This window comes from Poecilia reticulata, linkage group LG9 (assembly GCF_000633615.1).
Source record: "Poecilia reticulata strain Guanapo linkage group LG9, Guppy_female_1.0+MT, whole genome shotgun sequence".
NCBI lineage: Eukaryota > Metazoa > Chordata > Actinopteri > Cyprinodontiformes > Poeciliidae > Poecilia > Poecilia reticulata.
In genome coordinates, this window is record NC_024339.1 from 9382306 (window position 1) to 9404721 (window position 22416).

At 39.4% G+C, this 22416-nt stretch overlaps 1 protein-coding gene across 1 annotated transcript in view; it reads right to left on the reverse strand.

The window, feature by feature from the left end:
• Nucleotides 1–493: 493 nt before the first annotated feature.
• Nucleotides 494–22416, reverse strand: part of cfap299 (cilia and flagella associated protein 299) — a 65416-nt gene continuing 43493 nt past the window's right edge. Inside the window, exons 4-5 of the mRNA XM_008417756.2 lie at nt 4954–5096; nt 494–1004 (exon numbers count right to left, since the gene is read on the reverse strand). Of these exons, the coding sequence (XP_008415978.1) occupies nt 932–1004; nt 4954–5096 (216 nt within the window). The 3' untranslated portion in view covers nt 494–931. The remainder of the gene's footprint in view (nt 1005–4953; nt 5097–22416) is intronic.

The following is a 22416-nucleotide window of genomic DNA, read 5'->3' on the forward strand; positions in this document are numbered from 1 at the left end:
AATTTGGAGAGGCCAATTAACCTGACAGTCATGTTTTTGGACTGTGGGAGGAAACCGGAGTACCCGGAGAAAACCCACGCATGCACAGGGAGAACATGCAAACTCCATGCAGAAAGACCCCAGGCTGGGAATCGAACCCAGAACCTTCTTGCTGCAAGGCAACAGCTCTACCAACTGCGCCACTGCGCAGCCCTCATATTATTATGTCATTCAGAAAATAGAAAAAACTGTTAATCCTAAATGACTCAAAGCTGAAAAAGTTTAGTCTGATTTAATATCAAACATTGAGGAAAAATCATGTTTTTTCCATCAATGTTAAAATCTGGTTTCAGCTGCGTATCATAGATCCAGAACTGGAACTAACAGTCCATATATTATGGAGTTGAGGCAAAAAAAAGAAAGATTTTTAAGATATTAGATATAAATTTTAATGTCAAAAGTGGAAGTAGAATTGAGACGTGAACCTATCCACCCTTTTTTGATGGAGGTGGGATGTGTAGGCAGGAGCTGGCGCTGGTGTCACTGTGGCTGTGGAGGAGGAGGAGGAGTTGGAGGGACGGGATTCAGAGTCCTGCGGTGGGAGGTTTAGTGCACCGAGTGGGCAGCAGCTCCAGCATCTGCTCCCTCTTAGCGGCAACCACACTGTGTGTTATTGTTCCCGACAGAGACCAAAAAAGTCACGGGGGGAGGCTGAGACGGGCGGAGGAGGAAGAGCAGATAGCGGAGAATGACACATGAGCTACGAGAAGTTAAAAAATAAAGACGGAGAGAGAGATGTGTAAATCTGATCAAGCTGGAGACTGAGGCGGCGTGTGAAGGCATGTGTCACCCCAATGGGAGGGAAGGGAGACCTGATGAGGGGGGAAGCCTCATAAAAGCGTCATTAGGGAGTCGGTTGCACCTCCAGGCATACTCGTCCAGTGACTCACGCCTACGGGTTGTTGGGGAGGAGGAAGAGTTCAGGGCCACAAGATGGGTGTTTGGGATGAACACAAGGTGAGAAACTGATAAATAAAACAGTCCATCACACTAGTTTTTATCTTTCAGTCGGGTGTAAAACTTTATCCACAATGCAGCGTCTTAATGAAGACTCCTAATATTACAAAATAAACGACTGACTAAATCCAGGGTGTCCAACTCATATATTCATATTTGAGAACATTGAAAACCCTGGAGGTGAGAGAGTAAACCTCAGAGTACTGAGCTGCAGCCCTGAATACAGCAGAAATGTCCTTTATTCTCCCTCAGTAGGGAAATTCAGGTGTACCAGGAGCATGTATGTTCATGTAAATATAAGAGACTGTGAGGCTAAATTTACAACAGAAGAAGAAAATGCCATAGTTATTAAAAATAATTCGCTCAGATTCAAAGAACTGAGATCATGTTTATGTTTATGAGATCAGTTAAAATATGTGCAGACTGTGAATGAATATCTGCATAAAAATCAATGAAAAAAAAAATGGACAAGCTATGGAAAACAGCAGGGATGCAAACATATAAGTGACTGTTATAAAATCTTGCTGCTGCTGTGAGGAAGGACCTGCGATAACGCTCCTTTGTGCACCCAGGACGGAGCAATCTGCACGCATGGAATGGTAACATTGTCTAAGATTTTATTAAGATGTCAGTTGGTATTTTTCTTTGAATTTTGTTTCTTCAGGCCTTGACTTCTTCAGGAATCCCTGGAGAAGATCCAGAATTCGCTTTAGGGACAAGATATCCCATATTTTGGTTTTAACTTTAAATGGAGCCAAAAACACCCAAGAACCTTTACCCAAAGGGAGACAGACACATTAATCCATTCAGTCAACTTGTCTCAACACAGTAAGTGTTTCTGAAGAAAGGTTGACTCACAGAATGGAAAACTGTTTCCATCCTTGTAAACCTGGACGGGGAGTTGGTGTCCGTCTCCACAGATAACAAAACAAAACAATCAACCCCAGCAAAACAGGACTTTTCTTTTTACTTGCACATCTTCTTTCATCTGAAATACTTTGTTTCTTTCATTAATGTTTTCTGTTTAGTTGGTCATTAGGCTGTTGAAAGTAATTGATGTTGCAATGAAATTAGTTCTGAGTGATTAGCTTTCAGCTGGAGGGTTTTGGACTGGTTCTGTCTAGAAGCTGCTGCAAAATGACATCACCTCTGGCAGCTTTCAGACTAAATGAGCTGAGAATCTGAAAGTGGTGATGAAATAAGAGAATAAATTGCTGTTTTTAATCAACAGTAAACAGAAACTTTCTGTTAATATTTACAGAACAGAAACGTTTCTGCAGCCAAAATACTGAACGGCTGATTTCTGATGCCCTCGTACAAAATGCGCTGATCCACAACTGTATCCATTATAATACTGACTTTCACTATTTGATTTTGAATATATATGGATGTAGTATTAAATATGTTCATCTGTAACTGTTAAAATTTGGACAAATACTGAAATATCTAGTATCTACCAGTAGGTGGTGACACTGTTGGCATTTGAATGTTATATATGTGTAAGAAACCTTAGAAACAGCTGCACTGGTGGGATTTCTAGCATAGACAGTGAAGTTGGGACGACGTGACGTCTGCAGTTCTGAAAGCTGTTAATCAAGTCAGGCTTCAGATCGGTGCCGCTAATTTCACCCTTTCACCATGTTGTGTTTGCGTACTTTCAGTTATGTTGTTCTAAATTTTGAAAAGGAGCCATCAACCATCCATCACAGGACAAAACACCCTAGGTGCACACACTCACACAGGGAGGAAGCTGGAGTACCCAGAGAGAAACCACGCTTCTTGTTCCAAGAGATGAGGTCAGATAGAGCTGTTCTGGTTTGATCAACGGGACATGAGCTGCATTGTTTTGTCTTAATTAATTTGGAAGTTGCTAAAAGCATCTGCTAGCTGCGTAAACATAAACATGATCTCAATAAGCATCAACTGGCCTGAATGAGATCAGCTGCAGTTGTTGGCAGTCGACGTGTTTCCATTACAAATGTGTGCAAAACTTCGTCAATATTTTGCTGATGTCCAACAAACACATTTTTGCAGTTTCGATGTTTTCATGAAATAAGAAACGCGACTAAAATCACACGAGAATAAGTTTGTTCTTGTGATAACTCAGTAAAAATTATAATGGCGATTGTCATGGTTTGCGCCAGTAGCAACATCTGCTTGTTGATCATGTGACTTGTGTGATGTGAAGAAGTGTTTCCATTGCTCATCCTGCACCAAAGGGTTTTTTTCCAAACTGCCATGCTTCCATTAAGAGAAGTTCTCTAAACAGCCCTTAGCTGCTGGTGTGCAAGTAGTTTCTCAATTTTCTGTTTCTTCTGTTTAGTATTGAGCAAAGAACTTATGTGTAATTGAGATACTTTTTGTAATAGAGCTTCTCTGAAGGTTAAATTCTAAATGTGCCTTCATTTGAACCTTTTAGGCTGTTCTACCCGTCCGTCAGCGGGGTTAGACGGGTTGTCTGCCATTTGGCTGAACTCCTAACTAAATCATCTATTAACAGTCATTCCCACCTTTGGCCACTTGTGTTTGTCCTTTTGGGATTTCTCACACATATCTGACATGTTGGTAACATGTTACTGTGCACGAGTGTGAGGAATGTGGGAATGGTTTCGGCTGCGGTGATTTGCTGACAGCCGTCTGTGTACACAGGGCCGATGATAGAACGGGAATTATAAAGATATAAAAACGTCTGAGCGAGGGATACGGAGAGGATTTTAGCTTACACCTGTGAGTTCAGAAGTTCATCTGCGGATTGTGCTGAAACTGTGCAACTGGCTCTGAATGCCGTGCAACCCTGTGCTCAGAGTTTCACAGATATACAGATACAGGAGTGGAGTTAATTAGCAGCAGCTGATGGAGCCTCGTGCTGCTGAAACCTCATCCAGCGCTAGCTAACACAAACAGTCTTCTCCTCAACCGGTTGTAGAAAGTGCAGTTATCATCTTTTCTCACTGAAGAAGCAGAATAATAAAATGCTTTAGTAAAACGTCAGCCGCAGAAAATGTTTTTATTTAAATCAGCTGTCATTTTGTCAAATCTTTGACAGGAAAGATGAGTCTGGAATGACCTTTGACCCTTTTCCTGAACCTCAATGTATTCCACTCAAACTCCATGTGATAGATCAACACAAGGTAACAGACAAAGACAAATCAAAATGATACAATACAGCCAAGTAAAAATCTGAAAGGTGTGGCATGCATGTGTATTCAGCCCCTCTGATGTCCCTAAATAAAATCCAGACACAAGGAAGAAGGTGCTGCGATAAGAGACCAAAATTCAACTCTTTGGCCAAAAATATGTTCTGCAGAAAGTAACGAAGCTTCCCCATGGTGGGACATGGTGGCAGCAGCATCATGCTGTGGGGATGCAAACTAAAAAACTGCATAGCACTCGAGCCTGGAGCAGACGTTTCCCTTCCAGTAGGACAAGAAAATAAAAATAAAGCTAAAGCTACGATGGCAAAATTTAAATCGTAGCATATTGAGTTAAAATGGCCTAGTCAAAGATCTAAATTTGTGTTGGTCTGAAGCATAAGATTGAAATAAAATGCATTAGAATTTGTGGTTGTAACACGACAAAATGTGGAAAAGAGTTCAGGGTGAAAATAATGTTTAAAAATATCTGGATATGTGATTAGAAAAAATTTAATTTCTTCAATTAATTAACAACGTCTCCCATGGCGACGCACAGACACAGCAGATCGGAGATCCTTTAATGATTTTATTGTTTTTATTAGTATGTTCAGATCACCTACGTTTCTTTTATATTTGGTTAAATTCCTGCCACAATGACAATAAAGGAATTCTGATTAGTGATTTTTTTCTGTTACTTCTAATTAACAGGAAACGGAAAAAAAAACAACAAAAAAAACCTCCTGCTGTACATCCTGCGCACCCTGACCCGACTCGACATTCGACCAAACTTAAAAAGGAGATATTACAATAAAATAAGACTTACCATAAATCTGAGGGTCCTGGCATGAGCCTTTTCTTTCCACAGAAATATGGTTCAAAATCTTGTGTCTTGAGCCTGTGGGCGTAGTCTATATATCCAGATACCTCCTGTCCAAGAGTATTATAATCCCTTATGAAAATGACCGACTGTAAAAGAGGAGAGAAAAAAGAAAGGAGAGCCTCTGTGTAAATCATCATGACCATTAAACCTTTTTTCTGGGGAAAGACCAGTAAGGACAAATGTCGGGTTTTTTTGGACAGATGAAAGGCATCTGGCAGGAATAGACCAATCTTAAAATACAAAGGGTCTTGTTAAATTTTGACACATGTTGAGGATAAAAATGAGTCAAACTGATGTCGTCCTGGAGAAGCCTTAGAGAGGTGGGCCGTCTGCAGAGTATCCTGCTCAGATAAGAGCGTGGGACTCCTCGGGGCCCGAATCTTTTAACTTACAGTAACTGGAGTGTGATTTCCGTTCCAACACTCCCACAGTCAGAGCAGGAAAGGCTCTTTAAACGCCATGAAGTTTGGATATTAAAGTTCTCGTGCAAACACCGGACATCAACAGACCTTTTTTATTCACGGGCGTCTCAAGTTGTCTGGTCTTATTTGAATTGTGTTGAAGATGGGACATTTTTTTTAGCTTATTATATTCAAATTTAGCCTGAACAAAGTGGTTAGCTCATTTAATCCCTAACAGCTTTCATACACCGCAGGCCTCTAGGTAGATTTAGTTACCTGAACTTTGAAGAGCATGCATTGTTTTTAGGTGGAAGGCAAATCGCTATTCCAATTTTGTGTTTTTTAAATAATAGCAAACAAAAAAGCTGCATTTTCAATGAAAAATAAAAGCATGTTTGAAAGAAACATGCTTTTAAACCTGCTGTAAGGCACAGCTAAATTGAACAGATCTGAACTGAACTTAAAAGTCTGTGGCTTCCACAAAACATGTTCATTCTGTACAAAATCATTGTTGGGTGATGAGATTTTGGTCTGGCTAGTTCTGCCTAACCAGACCAGATCTGTTCAAAATCCCAACTCAACGCTAACACTCGCATGTGAAAACGGTTGCAAACAGATGCACAATTATGCAACTATACACCTTTGAAAAGCGTCAGTAGACCCTCCTGCGCAACCAACAAGAATACGGCAAATGGTTTCTGGATGGTAAATCAACAGCAAAGCACTTGTCTTTTCCAGCAGCCATTGTACAGCGCATATGCCGGTAAAACCAGCTGACCAAGATTTCTGGAGCTCCACTCGGGTTGCTAGGCAACGGCGCAGTGCCCTTTGATTGTGACTTAGCAATCGGGAGGTTTTTGAAGCAGCTCATTTTCCACGTATCAAAAAATATTAACTTATTCCCATGGCATGGGTTGATGTTGAACTGAATCTGAAGAAATTCTAACTCTATAATTAATGTATTTCACCTGTTTCTTATAAAAAATCACATTTGTTGTAATTTGAAAATGTCTAAATAAAGTGAAATGAAGTTAAATGAGCTTAGGGCTGAACACACATCCTGTCTTTCATGCGTTTTGCAGTCGATCTTTTATTTTATGAAATATAAAAGATAAATATGACCCAAGATTGTGCTTGAGCTTTGCAGATAGTGCTGGTAACAGACCAAACACACAAATCAGACGGAGAGACAATGAGTGCAGCAGGGGAAACGGGTCTGGATTCTTCAATGTAAGCACATCCTCACTATAAAGACACGTTTTCCAGCTGCTTATCGGTGAGAGCCTCTTTAAAGTTGCGTTTAAACAACCAGAGGAAGAAAAAAGATGAGAAATGACTTTATCACTGGGTTCAGACAAAGAGATCTGGAGCCAAATAGTTCAAAACCAGCCTGGGTAAAAGCAGAACATGAATCGATCTTTTTATGTTGACTTGATGGTACAGATAACACCTGATGACAACGGACGGGAAGAACCCCCAACAAAGGACGGACTCAGGTGTGAAGAGGCTGTTTTGTCTGCCTGTTCCCACAAAGAAAAGATGTTTTTCTTTCTTTTCTGACTCCTTTTGTATTTGACATGTCTTGTTTGCTCTGAGCATGAGTAAGTCAAACTGTTCTGCTTACAGTAACACGTCCTTGCAGGATACCTCAGAGTACGGTATCCCATTTGTGCGCCTGTCAGGACGTGGGCCCTGTCTGCAGGGCGGGGGCTGCAGAGCTCACAGGGAAAAACGCATCTTTCATGTTTCCATGAAGCAAATTTACTTTTGCAATTCCAGTTTGCGCAGAAATATAGTCAATGGAAATAAATGCACCTATGGTTAAACATATTAATAGGTTTTTTTTCAGTCTACATATAGAACTCAGTTCATTTCTTTCAAATATGGAGAGCTTAGAATAAACATATCACACTCCTATTTGCTGCTAAACAAGCACCATGAGTTTCCAGGCTCCTTGCTGAAGGAAGCCGGTGGACCTCCACTTTACGCCATGGAAAACAAGCAGAGGCTTTACATCACCTGTCAACAATTATCAAGAACAGGTGCTGTGACCTCACAGGGCAGTGAGGGAGAGGCCGCGCTTTATGGCAAACATCAGTCTGGTTAATAGTCGAGACGCTGAGTGCTGCTCAGCTCCAGGTACAGATACTTGCTCATTGTTTTACTCTTTGAAATCCTCCTCATGTGTGTCCTTTACAAACTTCACCGCTGACCTTAGGTAGAAGGTTACATAAACCAACAAGCAGATAACTGGGAGAATCCTTTAATCTACAATTCAACACAACCAAAGCATTTCAACGCCCTGCGGCCGCTGCTCTCTTATGAAGACTCAAAAAGTCTGTTTGTTCGTTCAGAAACAAACTGTTAAACTGAACCCAGCCGACACTAACCCTCCGCCTCTTTCTGCTCAGATGTGAATTACTCCAATCCTTCAAAGCCTCGTGGCTGAAAGAGATGGATTTACAAATCTGACTCAAACAGAAGCTGACGGGGGGCTGACACGTACTGCGCCCGTCTTTGTGCTTTTGACAATGTCCTACAGGTGGGAAGACAATGATGGCTGGACCACCTGACATCCTGTGGCATGTGTGTGTGTGTGACTGTACACACACACAGAAACCTAAACAAAGCCACAGGACGGGGTAATGAACTCTGCCGCAGAAACACTCAGCTGTCGGTAACGTCTGTGGATGTCTGTCGCCTTTGTTTTCTCAGTCCTGTTGACGTTTTTTCAGCCGACGCGCTCGTCCTCTCAACATGCTGAGTGCAGCCGATTCAACGTGTTGGAGGGACGTTGGGGCTCAGAGAGCGAGATCGTTCTGCAGCTAAACTGCTCTTAATGCACAAACCCAACAGAATCATGTGTCTTTTTTAATCTGATGATTCATTAACTTGATTATTTATTTTTGTTGTGAAATGTAAAGTGCATGAATCTGATCTGAAATTCAATAATAAGGAATGCATTGATAAAGCCTAATTCTGGCATTTGGATCAATTCTCAGCATCAGAGCTAAATCTAAAATACTTCAAGGACGGCAGTTTTACCTTTATTAAGATTAGAAAAGATGTGATTTATTAGTCCCAGAATTGGGAAATTACCTCAGTTTGTCTTAGTTTACATTTTAAAGCAGTAAATACCTACAGTAAATTATAAAAAGCTTTGCTACTTGTCTCTCATTTCTCTCTCTGCTCTTCTTCCTGTCCATCTTCTACTGAATACAGGTCACTAGTGTCACCAATACCTTAAAAAATCCATCTTGATGCCACTTTTTTAAGCCCAACATTTGTCCAGCATTGGTTAATGACCTTTCTATTTAATGCAGATAGAGAATATGACCTGCATTTATTAGTAGCTCTGATTGATGGCATTTCAAAAAGCCTGGAAAGAAGCTAACATGTATGCTGCTGAATGGTTACATTTGTCATTTTTAAACTGTCTTCACAGCAGCAACCCTGATCACTTTTTCTTTGTTCATTTGAACCAGCTGGTTAACTGACACAGACTTGATTTCCAGGACAGTTTATAACATTTCAAAAGGCCATTTTAAGGCCCTAATGTTAGTTTTCTTTATCAACTCCTTTGAAAGGGTTGATAAAATGTCTCTGTCCTTTAGAAGCAGACGGTTCTTTTCTGTTTTCTTGACTTTTTCAATCTTTCACAAAACACTAATCATTTGACTCCAGCTCTATAAGGTGTTTTATTAAAGGTGTTTATATCTCACACGCTGTTCAGTTGTCAGTTATCCCAATGAGTTGAATTTTGCTGAATCTGAAAAAACATCAGAGTTAAAGAGTAAATTCACTGAGGGAATCCTCCATTGTTCATAATTATTGTCGCTAATACAATTATTTGTTTCAGTTATGACAAGAAGTTAAAAAATGTTACATCCTGACTTTCTTTATTAGCTGCATTAACTTTTGTTTGTCGAATGAAGCAGAAATAATGTGAAAATGTTTGATCTAAACCTTTCAGCCAAAGGTTACATATAGAAACACATCAGCCCCAAACTCCACGGGCTTCATTCACCAAATGACTTCACAACTGGCTTCTATCTTCACTTTCCATTTCGCTCTCTTGTTTACATTTGGGCACCAAAACAACTTGATTAGAGGCACAAAAGATTATTCAGCAAGCCGAAGAAATGTGTATTTTAATCACCGATTCCCAGCCAGAATCCCACAGACTAAAGAAACATAAAATAAAAAAAAGGCATGATTTTCTTCCAGTAAGCTGGTTGATGTTCGTGTACTAAAGTGCTGAAAGCTGGCAGTAAACAAATGAAGATGGTTTCAGCCCTGAGCGTTTGTGCTCTGCCCATCCCCCATGTCTGCGCTCTGACTCGGACCCGTCTGCCCGCCCCTGTGGACTCCTTCCTCTTGTTCCTCAGCCCACCTCTGCCCACACCAGCTCCCTCAGGCCCTGGGAACAATCCTGCAGTGTCAGGGAGCCGTGCAGGTGTCTTGCGGTGTCAGCTGCCACACTGTTTATTATTGGTGGTCTGAGCCTTAGGAGGAATCGCAGGCCATCACTAACAACTGTGTAAATTTGTTAGGGTAAGGAAAACACGGCCTGTGCTACAGAAACGGTTTCAGTCGGGAACTCTTTTTCTGGATAGCTTTCCCCTTTCTTGATATTTGCTGATGACTGAGTGCATGTGCTGTGGAGAGATTGGGGCGGGCTTTGGGAGGGGGATGAGGGGCGGGAGGTGGGGGGCTTTGCTTATTTGACTTGGAAGTGACTTCACACGGCCAGCTTGTGAAATAGATGCAATGGTGGAAACCATATGTGCTGAGGTGACTTGCATCAGAGGGGATCTACCCAAATTACACTTCCTGCAGGATACGCTATCCAGAGCCAGAGCTCACTAACTCACAGGTTTGTTACCAGTGGAGCATTGCAGCCAGTAACACACCTTAGCTGTTAGCCTGGCTTATATTTATTTAATCTTATATAAAGGCTTTAACACATATCAGAGTGGAAAATCTATCTTAATTTTCTTTAGATCTAATTCTGGGACAATCTAGCAACAAGGTTGGTTTCCATCCATCCCAGTGAAGAATATTTATACTCAGCTCTAATTTTGTCCCTTTCATAATAATGCAATCAATCTGTTTTTTTTCTCCATTACAGATTTCTTCCATTTTTGATTTTTTTTGTCATCACCTTTCAGCTAATTTAAAAATTTTTATTATCATGTTAAGATAAATTACAAAAGCCAGTTTTCATATCAAGATGTATATACAGTGCCTCTTGAGATGATTTTATTTATTTATTTACTGTACTATTACTTATCTGATTTACCGCATACTTCTAAAACGACCTGTGTCAAACCAATGCCACATTTTATATCATGACATRAAAATTCTTTGAATTTTCTWTTGCCATATCAATGCTGCTACRGTATTTGTCGTATCTGTAAAATTATGTTTCTTATGCCCAACTTGTTGTTTAATATCTATTTCTCCAGTTAGTTTTTTCCTGTTGGATTTGCAGGAATTGCCTTTTTTTTCTTCATCAGATATATGAAGAACCAGGCCCTGTAAAGGTATAGGGTCATTGACGTATAAGGATTTCCACCAAGCTAAATTAAAAATGTCAAAAATATTTATATCCATTGCAATTACTAGAATATTTGAAATGTTGTACATACAGAAATCATAATTTCACATTCAAATTAGACCTTTTCAAGGGTTTTTTATCAATATGATGTGGCTGTGGTCCTAAAAAATGTCATTTGGTGCGACCGTGTTTTACCTAAAAATAAGGTATTTTCCATGATGTACTAAACATTTGTTTTATAAGTTTCCATTTATTTAAGGTGTTTAGAAACACATTTTTTAAATTTCTTTTTATTTTTCTGGCAATTATGACAGTTTTTCCCCAAAAAAACCTGTGAAATTCCATTTATAATTGATTTGACCGCTATTTTTCTTCACCATTTTATCAAAATGTGTCAAAATAATAAATAAATACCAGTCACTTAAGGACACTGTATTAGTGGTTGATATCTATGCTCCAGACACTAGATATTCTATTTTGAATTCAATAAATGTACATTTTTAATCGGTCGCGCCAAATGATTTATGGTCGCACCAAATGATTTATACAATAAATGTAGGCCAGGAAACCGGTTAAAATCCTTTTAATACATGAAAACGGAATTGCATTCAGTTACAGTACATTACAAAAATAACAACACATATAGAACACACCAATTTAATTTCCCTAAAAATGAATGCAGTAATCAACTTTGCAGTAAACATTTCCAACATATCCCTCATAAAATCAGAATGTACAGGAGTCTGCTTTAATTTCATAATTTAAAAAAACTGGAAAGACATGTTCAATCTCCCAAATGTAAGTGCATTAATGAAAATATAATAATTCAGTTTTTACTTTTTTAAACAGAACCATATAATAAGTAATGGTTTCAAGATGGAAAAATGTAATTAACTTAAAAACCATCATGCTGGGTAGAGACGCTCCGATTAAGTTTTTTCCTGCTGATTCTGATCAGTGAGGGCCGATCACTGCCAATCGCCAAAACTGATCACGTGGATTGACTGTTAATTTTTCGCTTTAGGTATAAATGACACCATGTTGCCAGATCAATCGGACCGGTGGGACCATCGGTGGCCGATGGATCAGCCCACCTCTACTCCTGGGTACTTTAATGCCCAAGTGAACAAAGGAAAATGCTTATTTTCAAGCAATTTTTAGAACCAGGCATTTGTGAACTTTGCCCAGTCTTGGCGGTTCAACTTGGAACTCCATGAGGTTTTGCTGGTTCAGGTTCTGGTGACCATGTGACCAACTTCTTGTCATCAGACTGTCGCATGGTGCCGACTTGGACTTCTTCTCTCACATCTTGAAGTACCTGGGTCACATATGGTACTTCATCATAGCTCAGTTTGATGACAGTGGGATCTAGTAAAATAAATAAAAACAATAAATGACAAAATATATGCTATAATTATTCCCGTAATGTTAAATATTCCATTATATTTTTATCATACAATACAATGCAAAACAATAATAAAACTGTACAAAAACCTATTCTGGAAATAATACAAAGTATTGCTTTTGCATTTGAGTCTTGAAATCGAAAATAAAAGCACAGAAACTCCTTTTCAAACACATAAATGTATCATTACAACGGTCGCACCACATGATATTCGGTCGCACCACACGATATTCGGTCGCACCACACGATATTCGGTCGCACCACACGATATTCGGTCGCACCACACGATATTCGGTCGCACCACATGATATTCGGTCACACCACATGATATTTTCATGTTCGGTCATTATCAAAAGGCAAATAATTTGCTTCCTTAAAAAAACAACCTAGCTTCAAACACAAGGCAAATATAACATTTATAATCAAAACAGAAAATAGTAGGTATATTTAAATATTAGTAGTTTTTTGGTGGTCGCACCAAATGACACCCAAATATGGCAACTACATACCTACTGCTAAAAGTGACATTTTTCTGAAATTTAAGAAAAATAAACAAACCTGTTTGCTGTATCCAGTGATTTTTGTCAGACTGTTGGATGATTCAACCTCCTGTTTTTGACTGGATTTCAAAATTTAAGTCCAAAAATCTGAATTTTTTGTTGGTCGCACCACATGATATTTTGTAAAATGACATTTTCGGACAAAGTTTGTTTAAATGTTATAATGGAATTATAACTAAAAATGCTTTGAAAATTCGCACAGGATGAAGAAAAGACTTTGAAATTCATGCCAAACATAAAATAAAATATATTTGAACAGATTTAATGTAATTTTAAAGACATTTTTGCAACAGTAATTGAGTTTGGACAGTCGCACCGCATGACATTTTGACCCTTCAAAGACCCCAAAAATGGCCAAAAAAGACCAGCTTTTGAAAGGTTAAAGAAGGTGTTAATGGGGGAGATATATTACATATTTATAGTTTCATTTTATGAGTTTAAACCTCTTTTTAACTGTAAAAAAAATAGAGCCGGACAAAAAAAATGGGCGTCACGTCTTTGAGCCGGTAACGACCAGCAGCAAGCATCTAATAACTGGGAAATAATCTGCGGAGGAGCTGACTCACTCTTCTTAGCAGAATTGTTTTAATTCCGAAACATTTGATGGTTTAAAGCATGGAAATCCTGTTTATGGTCATACAAAAGCATCTCAATACCTTCGTTGGGGTTTTAAGGACATTGCAGATACAAAAAGAGGTGAAAAACCTTGGAAATTTCTGAGCTTCAAAAGTCACAACTTTGCTAGAAAAAAACAGATTTTCTGGGAAAAACGTGTAACTTTCAGAGTTAGGGGAAAAAAAATTTAATTTTGAGTTTTTTGGTGGAAATGTATTACTTTGTTTTCTATCAAAAATAGCTCTAATACTTAAAATATTTGTAAAGTGGGAAAATATGTTTTCACGCCACAGTTAATCTACACACATAAAAACAACAGATTTTTAAAGCTCAATCATTTCACATGAACCAACCAAAACAAGAGATGCTGCCGTGTCTGCAGCTTTTTCAGTTCAGCTGATCTTTTTCTGTCATAACAAAATAATTAAATTTCACATCTAGTCGTAATTGTCTGATCTGATTTTCAGTGCAGGCAGCAGGGATGAAAATAATCAGAGGGCATTTCAATTTTATTTATTTTTTGCTCTTTTATAATTACAGGGTGTGTCACTACACAGATGTTTTGCCAGCGAATAAAAAAATGCACAAGTGAAGTGTTCTAAAGGACTCATTGCTCTGTGATGTGGTTGTATCTGTATTCCCTTAAACCCAACACAAAGGTTGGTCCGGCCCACAAAACACTTGACTAAATAAATACACTGGCATGGTGGCTTTTCCCTTTTTAATGCCGTTCTCTGGTTTCTAGAAGTGTAGTTCTAGACAAAGTGAGCAGGATATGTTCTATTTAATGAATTTATACAACAATAAAAATAGTTTGGGTTCTAAAATCCATAACAATATATCAGGAAACAACATTAAAACAAATGAACTGAAAATTTCCAAATTTAGAGCCTATATCTGTGTTAAAATGATGAAACTCAGTGTTTTTTCCAAATGCATCCATGGACTTGCTGCATGTGTGTTTTTGCGCAAATAAATAAATCCAAAAGCAGGTGTCCTCGCGTTGAGCTCTCTAAACACCCAATGGTAGTCGGCTACGCCCAGTGAGGTTAGCCATGAGGGCAGAGCGACTGCGGCCAAACACCAAAACGGGAATCAGCTCCGCCAATCAGTCAGGAAGGCAAAAAGCAGCTAGCTCAACCCTGGGCTGCGTTGGCTCCTGCCTCTTCGGAGAGGCCGGCAGTAAAGCCATCACCACAAAATAAGTGGCTTGAACCCACGCGCTTGAAATTACAGGGCACTCCGAATCAGAAAATGCTATTCTGCTTTTCGCAATTGATGTTTAAGAAATTCTATTAAAACCTCCCCAGTTGGGCCCAAAACGCAGCTCCGCTGCTTTTCCTCCATGCCGGCTGGAGAAATCCTGCTTCATCTGGAGATTTCTAACGCTCTGCAGAAGCAGCAAACTGGTATGCACACAATGGGGTACGTATGGACGCATGACAACACCGCAGTGGAAGCTGTGGTTGTGCTGAGGAGATATAAATGCAGCATTTAGCAAATTACAAAATCTGAAGGCCAAGAATAGCCACAACATGCCTCTATTGTAGACGGGGGAATGTAACTTCCTGCTGCAGCAGGAAGCAGGGATGGAAATATGAACAAACATCATCAGATGACCAGTTTTAATGTTGTTCTTTTTATGCTCCATGCAGTTTAAATATGCAGAATTATGTGTTTTCCCAGCAACATAAAATCATTTTATATCACAACGAAGTAATTATGCTACCTTCAGTTGCTATAAAACACTGTATTTATCAAATGTTTGATATACACTTGGGCCTCTGTCTCTTTAAAAACTCCTGCTCTTTCTGAAGGCCCGCCTTCAGGAAGTCATCGAAACATCTCCTCTATTAACCCTTTAACATTTTTACCAGCATTGCACTGAGAAGTAGCTCCTATAACGAGCTCAGCTGATGCTCAGTTCCACCAGGTGTCTGCTAATTGCTGCTGGCTAGTCTGAAGGAGCCGAGTGGGGGGAGGGGGCTGTTCTGTGAAGTGGAAGCTTGGAAACTGCAGCTCCAAGGAGAATCTTAACAGGAGATTAAAAGATTTCTCAAGCATGCATGGAAGAATCATAACGACGCTCCAGTTATGTTTTTGATGACAGAAAAAAAAAAATAACATGATATTAGAGCCAAAAAAAAGTCAGTTTTACACAATACTGCCCCTTTAAAGAAAAGTATCTTTGTCAACAAAGGTAAAAGAAATCAAACAGCTACAGTAGAAAATCTGAACAACACGACCAACAGGCTCTTCTTTTAGTTTTGCTCTTGCACTTTGCCGTGTCTACTTGTTAGGAAACATAAAACTTTCTGTTCCACCAACACAAACAGTGGCAGATCCATCTCTGGTCCTCACAGCTGCAGCAGATAAAGATTTTCCTCCATGTTGAGAAAAAGCTGTCAGCTTGACAGGTGGCATCACTTAACGACGCTCGTCTCAGGACCCTGTACAGCAGAGGAGGGGGGGAGCAACGTTTCGGCTTTGTGCGAGAGCGAAGAAGAAAGTCCGGCCTCTACAGTAAATTAGCTGCATGCCTGAATTCATGGAGGAATTACGGGTTGAGGATAGCAGGCGGGTCTGGCACATGCGGTCACAACACAAATCAGTCAAATGCCATCTCAGCGACGGATTTCAGACACCAAAGTGACCGAGGAAGGCATATCTTTTTCCTGCCCTCCTCTCCCAGAATCGTTTCCCACATTCCTTTGGCTTTTAAATTACCAGTTTGGCCTAAAATATACGAGTGTGAAAGCAGAGCAGCAAGGTCACTTTTTCTCTGGTAAGGTTGCAAAAGGTTCTCCATAAAAAAATGGAAGCTTTTAGTGTTATTGACTGTGAGAAAACTTTAACGCCTTTTGCTATATCTACTCAGAAAGTCTTTTACGTGTTGTTGCAAGACGGTCGGTTAATGTACATCAGTATCATCAACACAAACAGACCTTTGGCTAAACGAATCAGAAGACTTTTATAGATGGTTTAATGGGAGCATTAAAGCCTAAATGTTGACATTTTATGACATGTAGTTCATTTAATGTTCTCACAATGAATTACTGGATGATTTCTGCTTGAGTAGGCTTCTGTAAAAAGTATAAACATAAGTTTTACTATAAGCAAAACAATGGAATAAAGATTTTTTTTAACAGATGTTGTTTTCATAGCTTTACAGTTTAATCTCCCTCATGTCAAAACAAACTGTCACCTTGAAGCAATTTGCTTCCGGAAACCCCCAGAACTCCAACGGGAAGGTTTTCAGTTTTCCATCAGCCGACATGTGAGGCCAATGTATATGTCATTAATGTCACTGGGAAACCACACGAGTTAAATAAATGGATTTCACCTTATTGGTGCAAAAATGTGATTTCCGCCCAGCTTATGGTTGTTTTCACACTTGTAAGAAGAAGAAGAACCCTGAACCAATTGTGTGTTTTTTGGTTTTAAAGTTGCTATTGAATATAAACAACAATGTATTAGGGCCATTTTACATAGAAAAAAAGTTAATTTTTGCCTAAGAGCTCATAAAGGATTTTGGATTAATCTCAGAAAATTTCAAGAAAAAACAAAATTCTGGAGTTTCAAAAGTTGAAAATTTTGGAGTTTTTTTCTAAAACCTTTTCTACTTTTGACACTCAGAAATATTTTTCTAGAAAATTTCTGGTGGGTTTTAGCTCATTTTTGATCTTTCAAACTCATAGTTTGAAAGCGAATAAAAAAAAAAAAAACGCACAAGTGAAATGTTCAAAAGGACCTGCTGCTCTGTGAAGTGGTTCTATCAAAGGTTGGTCAGATCCCAAGAAACACTTTGCTAATAAATACACTGGCACGGTGGAGTTTCCCTTTTTAAATGATCTGTTTACCATCCTGTTCTTTCTAGACAGAAAGACAAACAAATATAGGGTGCATGTGCAGTCCTGCACAAAGTGAACAGGTTGCTTTCTACATAATGAACGTACAGAGCAGTAAAAATTACTTTGGTGACAAAAACCATAAAAAAATTGTCAGGACACCGTATTATAGCAAATAGACACTAAAGTTCACTGAGACTTTCCAATTTGCATCTGGCTAAAAATGTAAAAGATTTCTGGAACTTCAAAAGTTGAAAATTATCAACTTTTTATTCCAGAAAAGTTTAAACTTTTGAAATTTCCAAGTTTTTTCTATAGAATTTCTGAGGTTAATCACTTTATTCTAAAATTAATTTGCATTCATTTTGAAAAGTCGGGATGCTTCAGTGGACTTTCTGTGAACCAGAACTCCAAACTGTCCATGGAAACTCTTTCTATTCACAGATTTCTTCAAAAATATTGGAAAACAAACGCAGCTTAGGAAGCTGAAGAGCCAAAACAGTTTCCACTGTGACTGTTAATGCATATTAAGGTGTATTTAGTGTTTGAACCAATAAAATAGGCAGCTATAAGCGTTTTAGAAAGTGTCTCAAGTATTCACAGATTTGAGCTATTTGCGGGCCGCTGCGGTCCCTAAACCCCACAGGGGGCTCCACTTTATTGGTGATATAAAGATTGTGAGCTACACCAATTCATTAAATGCTTTCCAAATGCTACACTGACATGCTGATATAATCAGATGCTAGGACTGGAATAAAACTAAGAAGAATAAAAAAACAGCCAAAGTCCAAACGAAAACCTACAAATACTCAAGAAAAGTATTGGTCAATGTTATAAACAGTCCAGCTATTCTGAAGGAAAAAACAAAGAAATCAGCGCTTTATAGAAATGTTATACACCAAATCGCAGCAGAAGTCTTTGACAGGAATTAACATTCAGCCGTAGATTACAAACACGCTTAGAGTTATGCGACAGCGATCAGATAAGCATTCTTCTTGGAGGGCATGAGTGCCTCACATCCTTGTAGCACATCGTTAAAAACTGATCCTAATTATCGCAGGGCTTTGCAAACATTCCACATTCGCTTTGGTTCTAAAGTGGACATAAACATGGCCGCCACAAACAGCTCTTTTAGGTTCACTCCCTTCCTGTTATTTGAGGTGGATGCTTTAATAGATTCTTTTAAGAGCGGGGAAGTGCATGATGCGTTGGTCAGCTGCATCTGCAGCTCCACAGACGCAGCAGCGGACCTTCTCACAAAGTTTCTGCGCCGGAGGAAGGAACCACATGACGGTGGTCCGGCTGCAGTAAACACATACCGATCTTTCACACCAACGCTTGCAACTATTTAAAGAGCAACCAGCAGCTTCAAGTTATTTCTGACTGAATTGGGCTTTAAGTCTGCAGAGTATGAAAAAATTTTACATCGGGGACAAAAATGTTTGTTTGCTGCTACTTTATCTGTGAAGCAGTTTTAAAGGGGCTGTTAAATAAACGTTTTTGAGCTTTACATCATGTTATGATGTTGTTCCCTCATGAAAAACACACAAAGTGTTGCCTTGATTTTTTTCATGCATGTTTGAGAAATCTTTTAATCTCCATGGCAACCATTCAGCCAAACAAAACGCCTGGCTGGACTCGCTCCGCCTTAGAACTGAAATGTCCAAGTTTCCAAGCTTGCGCCTCACAGAGCAGCACCTACATTCAGCTCCTTCAGACTAGCAACAGCAACTAGCAAACACCTGGTGGAATGCTGGTAAAAATGTTAAAGGCCTAACAGAGGAGCGATATTGTGATGACTTCCTGAGTGCAGAGTTTCAGAAAGAGCCAGTGTTTTTAAAGAGACAGAGGCCCAATTTGAAGGTGTTAAACATCAAAGTGAAAGTCATATTTGATATGTACAGCATTTTTATAGCAACTGAAGGTAACACAGTTATTTGATTGTGCTATAAAATGGCATAAAGTGCCTGGAAAACACATACTGCCCCGTTTAAAAAACAAAATGTTTCCTCTCCATGACCGTAAGAAAACCTTTTGGTCCACATTAACGTTATGGCGTAGAGACTACATGTTTTGCCCTTTCTTCTCTGAAAAATATCACAAGGTGAATCTGCGAACATTAGTTTTCAAGTTTTGCCACAGATTCTCAGTTGTATCTAGGTCTGAACTTTGACTATGCCATTTTAACACATGGATAAGCTCTGATCTAAACGATTATATTGTAGCTGTGGTTGTATGGTTCGGGTCATTGGAAGAGGAAGAAGCTTTTGGAGGCATCCATCTATCTTTCCATCTACTCTAACCAGCTTCCCCATCTCTGCTGAATAAAAACCTCCCCACAGCATGATGCTGCCATCACCACAGTTCACTCAGTGGGATGTACAATGTTGGTTTCCCTCCACATTTTATGTGATCTCCAGCTGCAAAGTTTTCAACAAACCTTCCAGGTTTCTTTCTACAACAAGGCCAGATTTTTGGAAATTGTGGGTCTGCAGCTGATCCATGCTGAGATGATGTCCTGGACCCAACGCTGCTTTAAACTTCAGTTATTGACATGGCTCAGTGAAAATGTGCCTGATTGTTAAAATCTGAAAATGTGAGAACATTGCACCATTGTTCTTCCACTTTAAATAAAAAAGAAAGTAGTAGGAATATTTTAGCGGAGCACTGTGTGTGATATAGCGTCTAGGAGAACTGAAGAACTTTGCAAACTGAGCCTAACGGAGATGAATGTTTCATGTTTTCAGATTTTAATTGCCTCTGTAAATCACACCCAGTGAAATCTGCCGGTTGTCCACCTGTCCAACATCCATTTCCCTCTTCTTGTAACTCCAGTCCTGAAAATATGTGTCTCCTGCTTTGATGTGTTGCTCTGAGAGAGAGCAGGTGACCAGTCCGGTTCGCCAGGCTGGTAGCACAGGAGCCAATGACCACTTACAGTTACTGACGCAAGCAGAATGAGGGGAAAGGGTTTGGCAAAGGAGCTTGTGTTTGAGACATATTAAATATCTTTACTTAGGCATTAAATCCAGATGATGTTAATGTAGTTAGACACAGAGGTGTGGAAGAATAAACCAGAAAAGATGGATGTTTACCAGGTCCTAAAAGTCACTAAAACAAAGCAGATTCAGCTTTTTTTTTACAATGTTTGACAATGTGGGGATTTCAACAAAAGCATAAGTGTTATAGTAGTTTTTATTTGTAGATTGGACGCCTCTGCTGCCTGGCAGAGGAAGAGTGGGGCTGGTGCAATGATGTTCAATGAAGCTAAATACCTCAAAACCAGGATCAGCCACACAGAGCTGCAAATATAACCGAATCCTCCACGTCTTTAATACAGGAGGCCACAGAGTAAACGCTTGGAGAAACTCATTTTTTATTGTATCTCACTTCCAAATATAAATGCCAGGGGTTACTTTAGGTTAACATGAGTACAGTTTCCTTTATAGAACAGTAAAACTGGAAAATGAAACACTTAAAAAAACGATTTAAATTAATTAAAAGACATTTAATGGACTAAAATTCACTTCGCAAAAATATAAACAAACTTGTATGTTATGGACCTTTCATAAATAGTAATATTGTTTTTCCTAATAAGCACAGCACCTGCAATATTTACAAACAAACAACTATTTCTGACAAAAATAGTTAATTTACAAAAATGTTTCTTGTCCATTAGGGGTTAAGGAAACAAATTTCCTCTTCTGAAGAACATTGCTGGTGTTCTGGAGAGGAATGTGGGAGATGCAGCGACGGGAAAAAAAAAGTCATGTCTAGGTTATAAAAATCTCAAAGTCCAAAATATTTAACATTCTACCTTAGTCATCATGTCGGGGATCGCCATTTGTTGAGGTATTAAAACCTTTGTGTTTGTTTCTGATTAAGGGGATGCGGCTGATTCCCCTCTGGACATTTATGAGGAACATCAGAGCAGGGAGTACAGGGTGAAGGAAGGGCCAATCCCAGGCTGGAAAAGGCCCGGATCCAACATTCAGATACACCTTCAAATGACGTCAGACTTGATTAGACATTAGTTCCTGATGAATCACTGATCCATGGTGCTGGCTGTCCTAACTGATCCTCCACTGATGCATCTTATTATCAATATTGTCCAGACTCTGTTCAGAACCGTGCAGGAGAGAAATCGTCTTTTCTCTGCCGTTGTAAGATTATCTGACCGGTCAGCTGCTGTCTGGTCTGGTCTGACCCAGCTGCTTGTGTTTAGCTGAACCACTGAGTCACAGCTCAATTTCCAAATATTCCTGTTCTGTTAAGCTGGCACCTAGAAAACCACTCATCCTCCTCTACAGGCATCTGACCCCCCAATATGGAATTATAATTATTTTACCTTGACATATTCAGGAAATAAGCTACAACTGCTCTGTTTTCTCTTTAATTTGATGTTTTACTTGTGTTGACTCCAGATCGTTCCTTTTTAGACCAAAAACTAATTACATCAGTTTTGTTTCTGTTCAGCTGAAGGGAGTTATGGTTCGTTTATGCACTGATGTGTTCTATGCATGTACTCAATGTTTGAATGGGTTCAGGTCAGCTGGTGACATCTTAATGTAGAGCTGTGCATCATCTGTGTAGTTATGGTGACCAATCTTATTATTGGCTACAGTCTGAGCTTGTAGATATTCAATAAGAAGGGCCCCAAAGGAGAACCCTGAGGTACCCCGCATGGGATTGTTGACAGATTTGATGAAGAGTTTCATATTGACAGAAAGAAGTCTGTGCTCTGCTCTGGTACCACTCACATTCTGTACCAGAGAGTCCAACCCGGCTCGCCAGTCGTTTTGGTAATATTTCATGGTCAACAGTGTCAAATGCTGCGCTGAGGTCCAACAGAACCAGCACTGTGGTTCTTCCACAGTCTGTATTTAAGTGGATGTCATCGAACACTTTGACGAGGGCCGTCTCGGTACTGCGGTGAGCCGACTGAAAGACGTCAGAGCAGTGGGTCATTGTTAAAAAAAACTATTTAACTGTTGAAACAACTTTTTCGAATATATAT